The 18,538-nt window shown below is 50.9% G+C and overlaps 1 protein-coding gene across 1 annotated transcript; it reads left to right on the top strand.

The window, feature by feature from the left end:
- The first annotated feature begins 2,823 nt into the window (after nt 1-2,823).
- Nucleotides 2,824-3,267, top strand: LOC135384532 (uncharacterized protein YagA-like). The gene has a single exon (XM_064613730.1). The coding sequence runs from the start codon at nt 2,824-2,826 to the stop codon at nt 3,265-3,267; it is 444 nt and encodes a 147-aa protein (XP_064469800.1).
- The last annotated feature ends 15,271 nt before the right edge of the window (nt 3,268-18,538 follow it).

The following is an 18,538-nucleotide window of genomic DNA, read 5'->3' as shown; positions in this document are numbered from 1 at the left end:
AATTCTGGGAGCCGACTTCCTTCACCGCTTCGGGCTCGACATAAGTATCGCCCGCAAGCCTTGCTGACTTCGCAACCAGCCTTACAATCTCGGGCGTCCCGTCTTCCCAGCATAGCTCGGGCATCAGGACAGTTTTGCCCTCGTCTCCGTATTCCGCCATTCTGCTCGACTTCCCTTCCGTCGCGAAACCCTGCAACTTGGCTGTCACCCCGAAGCATGCTGTCACCCACACCATAGTGACGACGGGTCCCCCTGTGACGGCTCGGCCACGCCGCCTCACCGGCGACCGGCTCAAGACCGCACGCAAAGAGTTCGACCAGATGTTGCAGCTGGGTTTGATCCGACCATCCTCCAGTCCGTAGTCTTCCCCCCTTCATATGGTTCCGAAGTCATCAGGGGATTGGCGCCCTTGCGGCGATTATAGAGCTTTCAACGCCTCTGCGGTCCCAGACCAGTATCCCGTTCCACACCTTCACGACTTCACCCTAGGCCTCGCTGGCACGACCACCTTCAGCAGGATCGACCTCGTAAAGGCCTATCATCAAATCCCTGTGGCACCGGAAGACATCCCAAAAACAGCAATCATAACACCATTTAGCCTTTTCGAGTTCATCCGCATGCCCTTCGGTCTGCGTAACGCGGCGCAGACCTTCCAGAGATTTATCGACGAGGTTCTGCACGGGCTCCCTTTCGCCTTCGCGTATCTCGATGATATACTGGTCGCCAGCAAGACTCCCGGTGAACATGAAGATCATCTACGCCAGCTGTTCCGCAGGTTGGACGAGCATGGCCTTGACCTTAACCCCGCAAAATGAGTTTTCGGCCAATCGTCCGTGCGGTTCCTGGGACACGAGGTAACCCCGGAGGGTATTCGTCCTCTCCCATCCAAAGTGCAGGCGATCCAGCAGTTCCCCGCTCCCACTTCCATTCGGAACCTCCGCGAATTCCTGGGACTCATCAACTTTCATCGCCGCTTCATCCCGCACTGTACCGACTATCTTCGCCCTCTCACTGATATGCTGCGCAATTCTGGGGGTGCGACAAAGCCTTTCCACCTCACTCCTGAGGCTCTGGACGCATTTGTACGTGCCAAGGCCGCCTTGGTCGATGCCGCCCTACTGGTACATCCTGATCCTTCGGCAGACCTCCGCCTCATGGTCGACGCATCAACCCATGCCGTCGGAGCCGTGCTCCAGCAATATTCTCCATCCGGTTGGTGCCCGCTGGCCTTCTTTTCCCAGAGACTCAAACCTTCTGAGGAAAAGTACAGCACGTTCAGTCGAGAGCTCCTGGCCATCGATTATGCGTTTAAACACTTTCACCGTTTCCTCGACGGACAGACCTTCCAAGTGCTCACGGACCATAAGCCTCTGACGTTTGCGTTCAAGTCCAACTGTGCTGCGTACTCCTCTACCGTCCTTCGTCACCTGTGCTACATCTATGAGTACACGACGGACATTCGCTTTGTGCACGGTGCTGAAAACCAAGCAGCGGATGCCCTTTCCCGCAATGAGGCCGTCCGTGTCTGAGTGTCCCGCAATGAGGCCATCGCGGAAGCACAAGCAAATGACCGAGATCTCCGTGATTATGCGTCTGCTGGCCAACGCAAGACGTACCTCCAGCTCAAGTACATAGCTTTCCCCATGGCGCCTTGCGACATCGCCTGCCGTGTCAGTGATTTACGGTGATTTCCGTTGATTCGCCGCGCCCGTACCTCCCTCCTTCGCTCCGTTTCCCAGCCTTCCAGCCTTCCAGAACTTACACAGCATCGCTCATCCCGGCATCCGGGCCACTCAGCGTCTCTTGTGTTCCCGTTTCATCTGGCCGGGCATAAACGCCGACGTGAGACGCTGGGCAAGATCCTGCATGGCCTGCGAGCGGACCAAGTCGCCTGTCGGCCGGTTTCCCGTGCCAGACAGCCGCTTCCGTCATCTCCATGTCGACATTGTCGGCCCCTGCCACCCTCCCGCGACTATCGGTACCTTCTTACCATGGTCGACAGGTGTACCCGGTGGCCTGAAGCTGTGCCCATCCCCGACATGACCGCCGACACCGTAGCTCGTGCGATTGTCTCTACCTGGATCGCCCGCTACGGATGCCCCTCTCACATTACGACCGACCAGGGCAGGCAATTCCAAAGCGCCCTCTTCAAGGCTCTCATGACCCTGCTGGGAGTTCACCACATCAGAACGACTGCCTATCATCCGGCCTCCAACGGTGCTGTAGAACGCTTCCATCGTCAGCTTAAGGCATCTCTTATTGCTCGTCAGGCCCAAGTCACCTGGGTAGGTCATCTGCCGATTGTGCTGTTGGGCATTCGTTCAGCCCTCAAGCAAGACCTTTCCTGCTCCGCCGCAGAGCTCTCGAAGCCATCGCGGAAACACAGGCAAATGACCGAGATCTCCGTGATTATGCGTCTGCTGGCCAACGCAAGACGTCCCTCCAGATCAAGTACATAGCTTTCCCCATGGCGCCTTGCGACATCGCCTGCGGTGTCGGTGATTTCCGGTGATTCGCCACGCCCGTACCTCCCTCCTTCGCTCCGTTTCCCAGCCTCCCAGCCTTCCAGAGCTTACACAGCATCGCTCATCCCGGCATCCGGGTCACTCAGCGTCTCTTGTGTTCCCGTTTCGTCTGGCCGGGCATAAACGCCGACGTGAGACGCTGGGCAAGATCCTGCATGGCCTGCGAGCGGGCCAAAATAACTCATCACACCAAGTCGCCTGTCGGCCGGTTTCCCGTGCCAGACAGCCGCTTCCGTCATCTCCATGTCGACATTGTCGGCCCCTCCCACCCTCCCGCGACTATCGGTACCTTCTTACCATGGTCGACAGGTATACCCGGTGGCCTGAAGCTGTGCCCATCCCCGACATGACCGCCGACACCGTAGCTCGTACGATCGTCTCTACTTGGATCGCCCGCTACGGATGCCCCTCTCGCATTACGACCGACCAGGGCAGGCAATTCCAAAGCGCCCTCTTCAAGGCTCTCATGACCCTGCTGGGAGTTCACCACATCAGAACGACTGCCTATCATCCGGCCTCCAACGGTGCTGTAGAGCGCTTCCATCGTCAGCTTAAGGCATCTCTTATTGCTCGTCAGGCCGAAGTCACCTGGGTAGATCATCTGCCGATTGTGCTGTTGGGCATTGGTTCAGCCCTAAAGCAGGACCTTTCCTGCTCCGCCGCAGAGCTCGTCTTTGGAACGACACTGCACCTCCCCGGCGACTTCTGGCTCGACTCTCAAGCTGAAACTCGGCAGTTATAATACGTCGAGTTACTTCGCCGCTTCTTCCGCCGCCTTCCGCCGACGTCCATCAGGACCCCCAATTCCTCGGCCATCTTTGTCCACCCCGATCTCAAGATATGTACACCCGTTTTTCTTCGACATGACGCCCCCCACAAGCCCCTTTCACCCCACTACGACGGTCCTTTCCGTGTCCGGACTCGCACCGACAAGATCATCACGCTGGACATTCAAGCCTGGCCTCAGGTGGACTCCCTCGACAGGGTAAAACCGGTTAACCTGGAGGTCGACACCCCTGCTGCACCTGCCACGGAGTCCTTTGCCTCCGGCCCTCACCCACCTCGCGTCAAACCTCGCCGCAACGTTACCTGGGCTACTCCCCTCTCTGTGTCTTGTTTTACTTCAGCCCTTCTTCGGGGAGGGGGAGCCCTGTAGCGGCCACCTATCAGTGCCGCCCGTCGACGACGATCGCAATAAATGTCACGCGAGCTCATGGGGACGCTTCTGCGCGCCAGTGCGCTTTCGCATTCCTTCTGTCAACGACAGTCCGTCTGGTTGTCCTTACTTGTCTCCCGAGGTACACGCCACAATAATTACGCGTACCCCGACGGCAAATTGTAGGGTCCGGATGCCCAGCTTCATTTATTGCATAATCAACGTTATCTCTAATTTTACCAGCGTTCAAGTACAACAGGTTCAATGTAAGGCCACGAAACAGTGGAATGAATCATACGGCGAGAACAAGGTTGCCTCGTAGGTGGAGGCACATGCTGGATTGGTCTGCTCTTCTTGATGCTGCAGCAGAGACAGCGGGACAGCATTTCTCCTATTTTCAAGAAAGAGTGATCGTGTTCTCTAACAATGCCTCACTTGACATACAAGGGCCAGGTCTTTCAGTGCGGGGGAACAGTGATGCTGCAGAGGTTCTCATGACAGCATTTTCTACAAAGAACAATGAACTGACACGTTATTTACTCCTCTCAACACTTCCCAAATTGTGGTAATGGAGATTAATTTACCTTGAACGTTGCTCATGTCCAGGTATGTCAGTGGAAAGCGTCGTTGACAATTGATTGAACATAGCGTCCATGCACTTTAGTCATCGGCACTTTGCGATCGGGTAACGCCTGTTCCGTGCAAGCGTTGCTCACATGGATTTCTCCTTCAGTAGCTTAAAGCTCAGCTACGCCGATTTTCGAGTGTTACAGAATGGAATGGTACTCACATGATGTGTTCATAAGGGAACACTGATTATGTGTGCAAAATAGTTATCAAAAGCTCCTCGTGGTTTTTCGAAAAAGTTAGTTTTTAGTTACACTGACATTCCGTCTTGTGGCTCGCAAATCCTGTGTCGACGACATATTCGTGGTCTGCACGTGCTCCGGCTTGGCATGACATTTGGCTTGATTTCTTCCGCCGAGCCGGCCGGTTTCTTCTGCCGAGCCGTTTCCTGCGCAGATTGACATTGGGGAAGTGATAAACAGTTCGCTATTAGGGAGCCAGTATATTTCTGGACTTCACTGAACCCACGAGTAACGTGAGTTTTGCTTCCTTCGACTGCAAAGCATTTGCTAGGCCAGTACAGATTTCCTGGTGTGTTTCGTGTTATGTGCTGCGTGCCGAAAATGCGTGAGCGTTTTGCTCCCGTCTGCAAGAACACTTCAACATGCAGTTCCAATGTTTCAAACCACAACTTTCCGAAAGGCGAAAGAAAAAGCTATTGACTGCAACAATCAGTTACAGCTCCGACTTGGTGCAACCTTCGAAAGCAGCGATTTAATATGTCCATTTCGCCCATACGAATGTTACGGAAGCAATGCGCAACTTGTTTCATACGAAGCCGAAGATGTCTCGTCCGGGATGCTGTGCCAACGTTATCTGCAGGAGATTGCAGGGGCAGGACTAGGCATCAGATAAAGGTAAGACGCGTAATGTTAGACAAGTCAGTCATGCGGTGCAAATGCCATCACACAGAAAAGAAAAAGACGCTATCTGTGAGTTACTGCGTCATCCTTTAGAGATTAGGCCTCAGCGGGTGTATTCTCAGTACGGATTTGGAATTGCCTAATTTGGTAAATGATTTCGCAGGCATTCTGGCACCACCGAAAACCTTGCATTCCACGTCTCAACTATCACCGTCTGGGTTTCAAGCTGAAGGCCGTCACCAGTGCCAACCAGACGCCCCTTCAAAGTTCATCTGTTTTTGTTGACGGAACAGTGACACTGAGACATTTCATTTTCTGATGAATCAAGTGCATTGCATCACTTGTGCTCGACTTCTTGTGTTCGTACACCCTTGCTGTTGCTCGCTGGCTTAGAGCAACCGTGCCTGAGGTGTTTATGTTCTTACTCCAGCGCTTTCAGAGTACATTTAAGCAGCATCATCGTATCATATGCACGGCAGCACATCTTGTGTATTTTGAGTAAGGTATAAATTCAAATGTTGGTTCAGCTGTTGTATTTCAGCCACAAATAAGGTGCTCTTCCAGAGCCCTCAAGGGCATGTTCAAGCAGTTTCATGTGTGCAACAGCACATACATTTTCTCAGTTTTGAGTAAGGTAAATCGAAATCTTCCGGTTGATGTATTTCGGTCATAAATTATGATTTTCGAGAAGTTTCAGGATTACATTCAAACAGCATCATGTGTGCAACAGTACATTCTTTTTCTCAGGTGAAGTAAGGTAAATCTGTCCGCTGTTGTGTTCTGGCATTGCAGCAGAAGCTTGTGTTGCATTCAAGTGGTATCATGTATACAAAAACCTTTCACGCCTTTCATGTTTTATGCCTTTCTGTAGCTGTTGTACTAATATTGTGAGAACAGAGACATTCCTGCAGAACATATCGGAGCATCGTGTGCGCTATTGTTGGTATGATCTGCAGCGGTAAATTGATAATGTTAATTATTCAATCACTTCAGCTAACATTTACATTCTTACTTCCAGGTAAACCTGTCACGCAGATGCCCTACGACTTGGTATGCTTAGTTCGAGATTGTACCGAAACAATCCACCTGGAGCATTATTTTTCAGTTGGCACTGACATTACTATCACAACAACAACAAATAAGTTAATGAATGGGAAATTCGCCACTTAAGGTCACACACACACCACACACTGGCACTGAAAAACCATACACTGGCACTGGCGAAAAAATCCTGACGCGTGCCAAATAAGCTTCATCACAAGATATTCCAACGCACTTCCAAACATCAAAGCCATTCTACAGAAGCACGAGCCCCTCCTCCAAAGCAGTGACCGACTTAGCAACATATTCACAAATCCCATACAGGTGACATACCGACGCGCAAGAAACCTGGCAGACTCCTTGGTCAATGCCAAAATCAGCAAAACGAGCACCCCGTACACTGAAACACGACCCTGCAACCTCCCGCGCTGCAAAACATGCAAGCACGTTCAACACGCTAACTCCATCAAAAGCACTGCGAGCAACTACACCCATCCCGTTAACCACGCATTCACATGCACAAGCTCCAGTGTCATATACTGCATTGAATGCGGCGACTTCTCTATGCAATACATTGGTGAAACCGGCCAACATATGAACAACCGTCTTACCGGACACAGAACCGACGCGTCCAACAAACTCTCCAAAGCAGTCGCCGAACACTTTAACGTTCCTGGTCACAATTTTGACAACATTAAACTATATATTCTAGAAACCGGGTTTAGATCCACACGTGACAGACGTGATAGGGAGTCTTATCTCATATACAAGTTCAACGCTCTTCACCCGTCCGGTATCAAAAATCACAAGGCACCCTAGAAACACTTCACAAATAAAATATGATTTTCCCTTCTACCTCCATTATCATCTGTTATGTTCTGCATGGCCACTGCTTTCTACTTTCTTTATTGCATGCCACAACTTTGTATTGAAAAAAATAAAAATTAAAAAAGAATAAAATAAAGAAAAAAAACCTCTGCTCGTTCTGGAATTTTCCCCACGTAACCACTAACCTCCTTATCTTTCGCTATGCTTGCCAATTCTTGCCTGTTGTACCGTTTCATCCACGTGCTCGTGAACCTTCCATTTTTCTGTAACCGGTCTGTAGCATAGATCACTACGTTCACATAATTCCTCCACACTCTAACAAAGCAGCCATTCACTCCGGCCGTAGAAGCCCGTACGGAACCTTTCTTCCCTCCGGGCTGTTGACCCACAATTCGCATGAACCTTTAAACACGTCACACCTAACCCTTTAAATACTATGCCAATGATGAGGACGGTGCCCAGAAGAAGAACAGTCTCTGTTCGAAATATCGGCGGCTTCTGTCCTGAGGCAACTCCCTTCCTACATCTCTACCGGTTCGCTGGATTTCTACCCATCTACTGCATGTCTAAGGTGCGTGTACAATGCATCAAACCTATTCTCAGGTACAGGCGAGCTGGTACGCAATTATAATATGAAACAACTCACACAGAGATCGTGTAGTCATGCCTTTTCCTCCGCGCCTCGGGTTTCATGTTGTTATCCTCACATGCAGCTCATTTCGCCTGTGCTGTGCAGCATGAGCAAAAACACACATTGTTTTTCGTCACATGACACAGGACATAAATACAGTGAAACCTTCCTATGTTGGACACCCGCGGTGCAGCCGAAGCGTGCCCTACTTATAGAGGTGTCCGAGTTACAGAATATGAGAGAAACACAAAATGAAAAGATCACAGCTGTGTTGCCAGTATTGTCTCCCTACTTCAATTGATGTTCCTTAGTGGTACCTGGTGGTGGTGCCTGGAAGTGGTACCTATACCCACTCTTCACTGATAATTATTACTGATTTTGATAGATTCAATTCCGTTCAGATTCCACTCAATGGCATTACCTCTGGAGCTTTTCGAGCAGCGAGGACTTTTCTCTGAAGCGTCAGCCCGCTTGTCATTGCTTTGGTGCAGTGCGCGTTCAAAGGCTCTAGACAAACCGAAGACAAGTGATGACACAAACAATTACAATGTAGACTGACAGCACTTCTTTTTGGACTCGAAAAACTAAAGCAACAAAATGCTGAGACCAGTATAGGGGAAAAAAGGGGCGAAAGTCAAGGCCACTGGCTCATTTTGGGCCTTTTTCGTGGAAAGATGGGCCGAGATTGAGATAATTTGGCCAGGGTTTTGTCCGACTTAGCAGGGAAAACCCTGTCCTACTTCCGGGATAGGGAGGTGTCCGATATAGAGAATTTCGTTCCCATGTAGTTTCAACGGGAGACTGCCTGTGCAATGAAATCATGGGGAGTTGTCCGTGGTAGGTAGGTGTCCGACTTTGGAGGTTTTACTGTACTATACAGCATTCTACATCCATGGGGGACATGTTTCACGGTGAAATTATTTGCAGTTTGTGCTGTACCACGTAATGCACTGCAGGCCCATCACAGTATGGTAACGCTCTGAAACTGATTTGCTCAAAAACGGAACGTGTGCGTTTCTTGTACTAACTTCCCCGTATGCAAAGTAGTAGAAAAATGTTTTCAGCCAATGGGGAGGAAGAGGACATCATTCTGGAGTCTCGTTGACCTACAGTGTGTCGTGTGTGAAGGTCATTTTGGAGAGTGTAGGTGGTACAAGACTGTGTTCCCACATTCTTGGCAGTGTTGACTAATAACCATAATAAAGTATTGGGTACATTTGTTGCTTCATATATTTGTGTCATGGCAAAGTAGAGATACATCTGTCTCAACATGCAGGTGCCAAAACTGCTTTTTGTGCCTAAAATATGACAAATAGTTTTATGTTCAACACCATTAATCATGTGCCGGCCTCCATGACATGTCTGTGACATTCCAAAGTGATTAACATGTCCCATAGATGTGTGCAATGCTGAACATGGCTGTGTACCTTCTATGGATTCTTGTTTCAAGAAAAGTAGTGTGTGATTTGCTAACAGTGCCTGGCTGTACCTTCACAATTCTACATCAAAATATGTAAAGTTTCTGGAAGGGAACATCATAAATGTTCATAGCGAACAACCCTGAGACGAGGGATAGGAAGGGACATACACAATGTCTCAGCATAGTGTGTGTATGTCCCTTCTTGTATCTCCTCTTCAGGTCTCGCCATCATGGACACTATCACCAGCTCGCTTGCTGTTGATAAGGGTCACTTTCATGAACTGGATGGCAGCTAACGTGCTGCCAATAAAAAGAATAACGGAAGGAGCTCAATATGATCCTTAGGCTGTGCGTGGTCATTGCTTTCTGACAAATGGTGACTTATAATTTCAGGACAGTGCCTGCAGTGGTAGTATTCTTGTTGGTTGGTTGGCTGCTTAATAACAAGGGGAGGGGAGTATTCTTGTGTTCTCACCCTTGACGCCCATTGTGTGTCATCGGTCACCTGTAATCTGCTTACATGCACATATCTAAAACAAAGTATATTTGTATTTCTTTGAATACAGGTGGTACAGCACATTGTTTTTTACACCTTCTTTGGAAAATATAAATAAAAAAATAACCAACTCTGCAAGTCTCCTGTCAGCTCTACAGAGCAGCTTCGAATTTCACTAGAAGCCACGTGTGAAACCTAGACCAAACTAGTGTTGAAGGTCCATATAGGTCATAGATAGGTACTATCATGATTATTATTAGATCATAGGTAGGCTTAGGTCCTGGTTGGTTGCAACGCAATTGACCCTTATTAAAAATTGGTGCAGAAGGTGACCAACATAACTAAATACACCAACTGACTCTCACAAATTTTGTGGTGTTATACTTTTGAAACAACATTAATATGCCGCAGTGGTCTTTTCTTCTTTGTTCCTTTTAACCTAGAAATATTAGGTCTGCGGTATCGCCAGCCTTAGTTGCTGAGCATGTAGTCATTTACGTTGAGCGCTGCAGTTTCATATTTGTTTCTCTGGACAAGCAAGCCCAGGCTGCCCCATTTTGATAAGGGTCTTTCAGCTTTGACAGGGCATTTGTGGACAAGGAAAACATTTGGACTCTGTGTATTTTGCTACGAAGTGCACCGTACAAGGCAGAGGACAGCATCAACCATTTCCACCAAGGTTATTAAATTTGTGATAAAGTGCAGTGCAGTACAGTGAGTGGCAGTTGTGCACTTTTAAGGACATGTTTAAAAAAAAGGGTATGAGAAGTGCTGCCTGGTTGAACATGTGGAGTACACAATATAATAATTGGGGGCTTACGTCGCGAGACAACCGGTGTGGAATACACAGCACAGTGTAATGTTCCTTATTCTGGCAGTGTTAGCATGTTTCAAGAAGTGGGAAATGTTCCACTAATAACATCCTTAATAACACCTGTTGGGCCCAGCAAACAGGATACGCATACCCTAATCTGAAGACACTATGCCTAACTCAAAAGCAGTATGAGATCGACCCGTAGGTGTTTATTTGCGAAATTATTATGAATGAAATATGGCCTGTGTCTTATAGAACAATGTGCACACCCAAGTAGATAAACAACACACTACAAACTACATCCAACACTTTTTGTGAACGGCATCTCTAATGAGTGGTGGTGGTGGTGGTGGGTGGTGATAGGGCTTGCCGTTGTCGGCCTCACGTATGTGGGCAACGTCACGACTGACGCCCTGGGGGAATGTGCGTCCTGGGCCGACTTCTAAGGGAACTGTGCCGACATATGTCTGAAAGCGTCTGAGGAAAACCCAGGAAAACCCCAGACAGCACAGCCGGCACCGGGATTCGAACCCGGGTACCTCCCAGTCTCGACGTGACATCTCTAATGAGCAGTTTCATATGACCGACAAATGGTTCAACGAATGGTAGTTCGAGTGGTCACGGTACATTCCTATGTCATTCATTGCGGTCACGCTATGATGCTGCACAATATCTCGCGTAACAAGCCTAGCAACCGCACGGTGTGCATGGGCAGAAATACGGTCTTCTTTCTTTGAAGACCAGTCCTCTGCAGGTATATGCTCAAACGACCACCAAGTGTCACGTTGTTGCTCAATCGCTCCCATTCCTGCACTTGTAGTAAAAGCAGCAAACTGGTGGACGTGAATGGCAACTGAACGGTTGAACTGCGAAGTTCTCGAGCACATAATCACAATTTCACGCCGAAAATGTTGTTGAGGTGAGTTCGCGGTTGTCATTTCCATCGTTCAATAGTTCTCGGGATTACCTCGGACTAAACGCTCATCGTAGCCGGCGGCCATAACTGGATTTCCTCGTAAACGGGAGAAGACGCCAGGGAAGTCAGAGAAAGCCTCAGCTTTCATCAAATCAGAAGCACGATTCTCTATCTACGTAGATGGAGCAGGTTTTTCCCATCTACGTCACAAAAATGGCTGCGCTCATGGCTTGTTTTGGTTTCTTTGATTAATTAATTTTCGTAATAGGAAGACCAAATTTAAAAACGAAGGTGCAAGTGGAGTGCAAGGGCAGTTGGATGTGCTCGTTCTGAATATCACAACCATTTTAACACATCGGGAAATCGGCGTAGCTGACCTTTAATCGGAATCGCCTTGATAGATGTCCCTGACATGCGAACCACTTGTTTGTGAAATGTGGGATAGAAACGCGCCATGATCCAAGAGCATTGGACCACTGTTACTCGTATCATCACGCCCTTACTGAGGGTATCGGCTACCCTCGTTGCTGTCACATTGTTAGTTTCGCCGCTCTACCTTACGAAACGTATTGCTTGCAGGCTCTCACTCACGGGGACGCTGAGATATCGTCGAAATGTGCGTGATGACTTCCACATTTTTTGGTACGTCCGCGAACAGTTCAGTCTGGTTCCAGTGTGGTGTCTTTTCTAGTAGCTACACCCACAAGCAGTCGAACAAATGAACATTTGCCACTAGTACCCATCTTAGCTCTGAAACCCGCTCACAATTGTAACATCACACCACAACACCTCCACCCTGCAACCCGGACAAGCTTGCTAACGGTTTGAACGTTTGAACCTAGCTCCCACTGACCGCCTAGAAGCAGCGCAAGCCGCGTATCTTCATTAAAACCACATAATGCTGAATGTTGCCATGCGAAAACATGAAGAATGAAATTTGTAAATTTTACGTCGCGTTTGGTAACGATCATATTAACGACCACGAAATGCAGCTGCAGTTGCGTATTGCGCAAGCGCAGTTGGAGGCGCGGAGGGTTCGCAGCGTCTGCATCACAGGGGTGGCATCCAATTTATTGCTCCGTAGACGAAAGCGTGGTGGGCGAACGCAATGCATCCTGGGCAGGTCCTGGTCGCACGTCACAGCAAACGTCAAGGCACACGTGACCTTAAAGATGGCGGCGCCCGTGATCGGCGGCCAAACCGTTTGTAAACAATGCGGTTGTTGTTTCTGGACGACGTTTTGGATGTTTTCGATCACGGTAATTATTTTTATCCGATAATATCGCAGTAAAACGCGCTGTTTTACATATAAAGCCTCGTGTTGTTGACAACTTCCAAAGATGTGATGACGACCGCGTGTTAAGGCTTACCGAGCCGATGCGATGTACTTAAACTAAGGTGAAATGGGCTATCATGTTGCTGCAGAAGCACCGCATAGTTTACAGTGGCAAAATACGGTCATCTCTTGGTGTTATGACGGTGAAAATATGTCGGTAAGCGGCAAAGCGACATGTAAACAAAGTCACATGACCTCGAAATGACGTTTTCTATGACTTGCGACGAGGACAAGATGGCAGTTTTGCGAAAAGCACCCGCTTGAGGGCAGTTACAACAATGGCGGGTTTGTGTCACCCCTGTGCTCTGCATGCTCGGAGGCAGTTCTCACAGGGGTGAGTACGAGGCGATTTCCTACTGCTCGCTCCCGGAGATCCCGGGGATAGGCATGGATCTACTCATCCCGATGAGGCTGTCAGATGAAAATGGGATGATCTGGGAATCATATGTGTTTGCTGGGTATGCGTCCTGGGCCGACTTCAGGGGGAACTGTGCCAACATTCGTCTGGAATGGGAAAATCTCGGAAAACCCAGGGAAAACCTCAGACGACACAGCCGGTGACAGGATAAGAACCCTTGTCACCTCCCAGTCTCGGCGTGGAAAGCGATTACCCTAACCACTATGCCACGGAAGCTGGTCCCAAATGAACAATAATTTGTGGTTTACGTCGCGAGACCATAGGCAACGCCACGGTGGTCAGTTTGTGGATTAATTTTGCCCATCCCAGGGTTCTTCGCAGAAAGCTTATCACACGGTATTTAACATATTTTACGAAAGAGGGCGCGTCTAAGGAACTTGTACCCTGTCACAAAGTTGCTGACGTCCTCGGCTGTGATCGAACTCGCAACCTTGAGGTTAGTAGGCGGACACACCACCATCTCATCCCCCCGGCCGATACCTCCCCAAACACGGTGCGGCTGCGAACAGCTTATACGGAGGCTCCGCGTACAAGTACATATATATGTGGAAAGGTATGTGTGGACAGAATCACAGCAGTAAATCGCCATCGCTTATCGCGTACTCCATCGAATGCCCTTTGCACGACGAGTGACAAATACCGCCATCTTTCAGCCCACGCATCATTTCCTCCCCTGTCGTCACCGTGGCTCATGCGTTACCCGGAAAAGGTAAGTGTCGTAGCGTAATGCCTCCCACAGTCGCTTGACATACATGTTGTCCACTTTCACGTGTATTCTGTCGTGTCGTACCGTTTGATGAAACATCTGCCTGCCTGCAAGAGAGGGTGGCACGTGTAACTTGGGTAGCTCATAGAAGAAATAACATCTGCAAGGAGCAGAACCGGTCTCCAGTCTCGTATACCACTTTCACGGCTTCCAAATACAGATATGTACACATGCATATACATAAGTACATATATATCAGTCCCAACGCAACCCGCTCACTATGTATAAGAAAGAAGGCGTTGCTCTTAGCCAAGGTCGTGCCGAAGACTGGGAGGTGGTGGGTTCGAATCCTACCGCCGGCTGTGCTGTCTGAAGTTTTCCCTGGGTTTTCCGAAGACTTTCCAGACGAATGTCGGCACAGTTCCGCTTGAAGTCGGCCCAGGACGCATGCTAACCCCCGGTCCCCCACTCCTTCCTGCTGTCCTCTCTCCATCTGTCCACATCTGTACGCCGCTCATAGCCACAGTTACTTCGCGGTGCTAACACGAAATCAAAAAAAATAAGAAAGAAGGATTTCGTTCACATAATTCATTAATTCACTTATTCAGTCGTACGACACTTACGAGAACAAGGAGCCAACGTTGCCGTCCCAGCCAAAGGAAACTCAATGCAACGCCCTCAACGCGAAAAACCAAATAAGCTGTCAGAAATATCTTGCGGTGCTTGCCCAGGAAATGCAGTAAAATAAGAGACAAAGTCGTAAAAGGCATTGGATGGCTGACAAAAGTAAATTAGCAGAGGCACGAATAAGCAGAAGTAGAGGCATTATTGAATTGCGAGCACCAGTCAGCGCCCAACCAGCCCGCCTTCGCTTTTTGCTGTATCGTTGCTAACTCAATCCTTTCGTCCAGGGAATGTTTCTAATTTAGTGATTTCGACGAAGAGCTTCCTTCTTCTCGATAACGTCTCGGGACCGGCGAAAGAATTAAATTTTTGGCATTCTCAATACTCCACCTTGAGCCATGGAAGAGGAGGTTACATTGTGCACCCTTGATTTGAAATTGCGGGACTCTGGGAAAGTGCTTTGACACGTCCGTTTGATTAGGTTTGGTGTAAGGAAAAATACGAGGGGCGTTCAAGTCAAACCGGGACTTTTCATTTTCCGCAAAAGTAAAATGAACTTACAGACGAGAAATTAGTTTTATTTTTCAACGTAATCCCCAGCTGCACTAATGCTCATGTTCCAGCGTTTCAGGAGGACTTGGATGCCAGCAGCGTAGAAATCCTTACCGGCGCGTAGCAGCTATGATCGGACCGTATATTCTTGACATCGTCGTCGCAGCTGAAGTGGCGGCTCCCAAGGAACGCCTTCAGAGGCCCGAAGAGATGGAAATCGCTGGAGGCGAGGTCTGGACTGTAAGGGGGATGTGGGAGCAACTCCCAGCAAAGTTCCTGTAAGGTGCGTGTCGTGAGATGAGCGTTATGCGGGCGTGCATTGTCCTGTAGGAGGAGAACTCCTTTGGTGATGAGGCCCGGCCGTTTTTGCTTCAGCGCCTTATGCACATCCCCGAGAACCTGGCAGTAATATTCACTATTTATAGTGTAGCAGCAGCGTCATAATCATCACCAGCACCGCCATCGGTTACGCGCAGCACTGCGCGTGACCCGAGCTTTCGTTTTCGGTTCATCGCCATTAACTGTCATTAAACCCATCAACCTCAGTAGAGCCTGGTCGCCTCATTTCTCGCTCTACAACTGGTGACCCGGACGTGATCCAACGTTCCACCATCATGAACGGCGACCAGCACTCCAGCAGCTCTTCGCCTCCCAGCCGGCCACCGCCACTTCCACCGCTTGAGGCTTCTGTGGCACCGCTCCGCCTGCCGCCTTTCTCCATCTCCGACCCTCAGCTGTGGTTCGCACAGGCGGAGGTTCTCTTCGACGGACGCCGCGTCACTTCTCAAGCCTCAAGGTTTGGCTATGCCATCGCAAACCTTCCTCCCGAAGCTGCGGCGGAAGTCCGTGACCTAATAATCCACCCTCACCCCGAGTTGCCCTACGACACCTTAAGGGACGAGTTAATCCGCCGCACGTCTGCTTCGGAGGAGCGGCGATTGCAGCAGCTTCTGAACAGGGAAGAGCTCGGCGATCGACGGCCCACACAGCTACTACGCCGCATGCGCGACCTCACGGGCAACCCTACCACGGACGACTCACTACTACGCGAGCTCTTCCTACAACGTTTGCCCCACAACGTACGCATGATCCTGGCCGCCGGCGAAAATTCCCGCCTGGATGACTTGGCGAAGATGGCGGACCGTATTATGGATTTTGCTGGCATTCCATCTCCAGGAGCCGTTGCCGCCCTGGCCCCCCGCACCTCCCCTCCACCTGCAATCAATGCCATCAGCACGTCGCTCCAGCAACTCCAGACTACGGTGGCGGCCCTGGTGAACCGGGTGGACGCCATTCCCCCGCAGCGACCACGTTCCCCTCGGCGCCCGTTTTGCCGTCGCTGCTCGCCATCCCGTCAACGGTCTCCTTCGCCCTCTCAGCACCACTTCTGCTGGTATCATCGAAAATTCGGCGATGCCGCAAGGAACTGCCAGGCCCCTTGCTCGTGGCCGGGAAACGCTCCCCCCAACCATTAACGGCTGGCATGGCTGGGGGCAACAACAGCCGGCTCTTCCGGATCACGGACCGCGTGTCCGGCTGTCGCTTCCTGGTGGATACCGGGGCTGACGTGAGCGTCGTTCCACCAACCCCCGCAGAAAAACGACACCGACAACCAGACTTGGCTTTGCAGGCCGTCAACAAGTCCACCATCTCAACTTACGGTCAACGCTCCGTCACCCTTGACCTCGGCCTGCGCAGAGTATTTCGTTGGGTTTTTACCATCGCCGACCTCCCCTTCGCAATCCTTGGCGCCGACTTCCTCCACCATTTCGACCTTCTTGTGGATATTAGACGCCAGCGCCTCGTCGACAACACTACTTCTTTGCACGTTTATGGAGCCCCAGCGCATATAGCCGCCATTAGTCCCACCATTCGGCTACCGTTGCCCACTGCTTTCGCCGACATTGTCACGGAGTTCCCCGCTGTCCTGCGCCAATCGCACGCCTCTTGCCCACCTCGCCACAGCGTCACTCACCACATCGTGACACGAGGCCCCCCTGTCTTCGCTCGCCCCAGACGGCTGGCTCCGGAGCGCCTCGTCATTGCCAAGAGGGAATTCGAGCACATGCTCGAACTGGGGATCATTCGGCCTTCCTCCAGCCCGTGGTCTTCCGCTCTCCACATGGTGCCCAAAGCAACACCTGGTGATTGGCGCCCATGTGGGGACTACCGTGCACTCAACATCGTCACGGTACCGGACAGATACCCGCTTCCCCATATTCAGGACTTCACCGCGAATCTTGACGGAGCGACCATCTTCTCCAAGATAGACCTCATCAAAGCCTATCACCAAATTCCCGTCCATCCCCCTGACATCCCGAAGACTGCTATAACCACCCCTTTTGGCCTCTTTGAATACGTGCGGATGCCCTTTGGCCTGCGTAATGCTGCGCAGACATTCCAACGATTCATCAACGAAGTGCTCCGCGGCCTGGACTTCGCATTCGCATACATGGATGACATCCTCGTCGCAAGTCCATCTCCGGAGGCTCATCGCGCCCATCTGCGCGCCCTGTTCTCGCGCCTGGAGGACTACGGAGTCTCCATCAATGCCGCGAAGTGCGAGTTTGGCGTTACCACCCTTACCTTCCTGGGACACACCATCACCCCGCAAGGCATCCGCCCACTCGCATCCAAGGTCCAGGCCATCCGAGACTTTCCTGCCCCCACTTCTCGCAAAGGACTTCGTTCATTCCTTGGCCTCGTGACTTTCTACCGACGTTTTGTGCCTCGCTGTGCTGCCTTGCTCCAGCCTCTCTACGCAGCTCTCGGCGCTGACCATCCGAAAGAGGCCCGTGCTGCCCCTCTGGAGTGGACACCGGCAGCAGAACGCGCGTTCGCAGAAGTCAAGCAGGCCCTGGCAGATGCTGTGCTGCTCCACCATCCTCGTCCTGACGCCAAGACAGCGTTGTTCGTCGACGCCTCCACTGCTGCTGTCGGCGCGGTCTTGCAACAGCGTCAGGATGGCAACTGGAAACCTCTCGGTTTCTTTTCCCAACGCCTCTCGCCAGCCGAAACACGCTACAGCACCTTCGGGCGTGAGCTCCTCGCCGCATACCTGGCATGCAGACACTACCGCCATTTTCTCGAGGGCCATCCGTTTGTGCTGTACACCGACCACAAGCCTCTCATGTTCGCCCTGCGATCGGCCTCCCTCAACCACTCGCCTCGTGAAACCCGCCACATGTGCTACCTCTTGGAGTTCACGACCGATGTGCGACACATCGCAGGCGAAGACAATGCCGCTGCCGACGCACTCTCGCGGCCGGACGTCAATGCTCTCCATCCGCCCCCCGCGGTCGATTTGGACGGCATCGCCCAGGCGCAACAGGCTGATGAAGAGCTCGCCGCCCTTCGTTCATCCCCCGCCTCATCCACCACTTTTCGGGAGATCTCGCTCCCCGGTTCGACGGCAAGTCTATGGTGCGACACCTCTACTGGTACCCCGCGCCCTTTCGTTCCCCTGGCCTTCCGCCGGCATGTTTTCAACGCCCTCCACTCGCTGTCCCACCCTGGCGTGCGCAGCACGCAAAAGATCGTCGCAGAGCGCTACATATGGCCTCGCATGAATGCCGATGTCCGTGA

Source organism: Ornithodoros turicata, chromosome 2, assembly GCF_037126465.1.
Source record: "Ornithodoros turicata isolate Travis chromosome 2, ASM3712646v1, whole genome shotgun sequence".
Lineage (NCBI taxonomy): Eukaryota > Metazoa > Arthropoda > Arachnida > Ixodida > Argasidae > Ornithodoros > Ornithodoros turicata.
The sequence above is the reverse complement of the archived record's forward strand: the minus strand, read 5'-3'. Positions and strand labels throughout refer to the sequence as shown.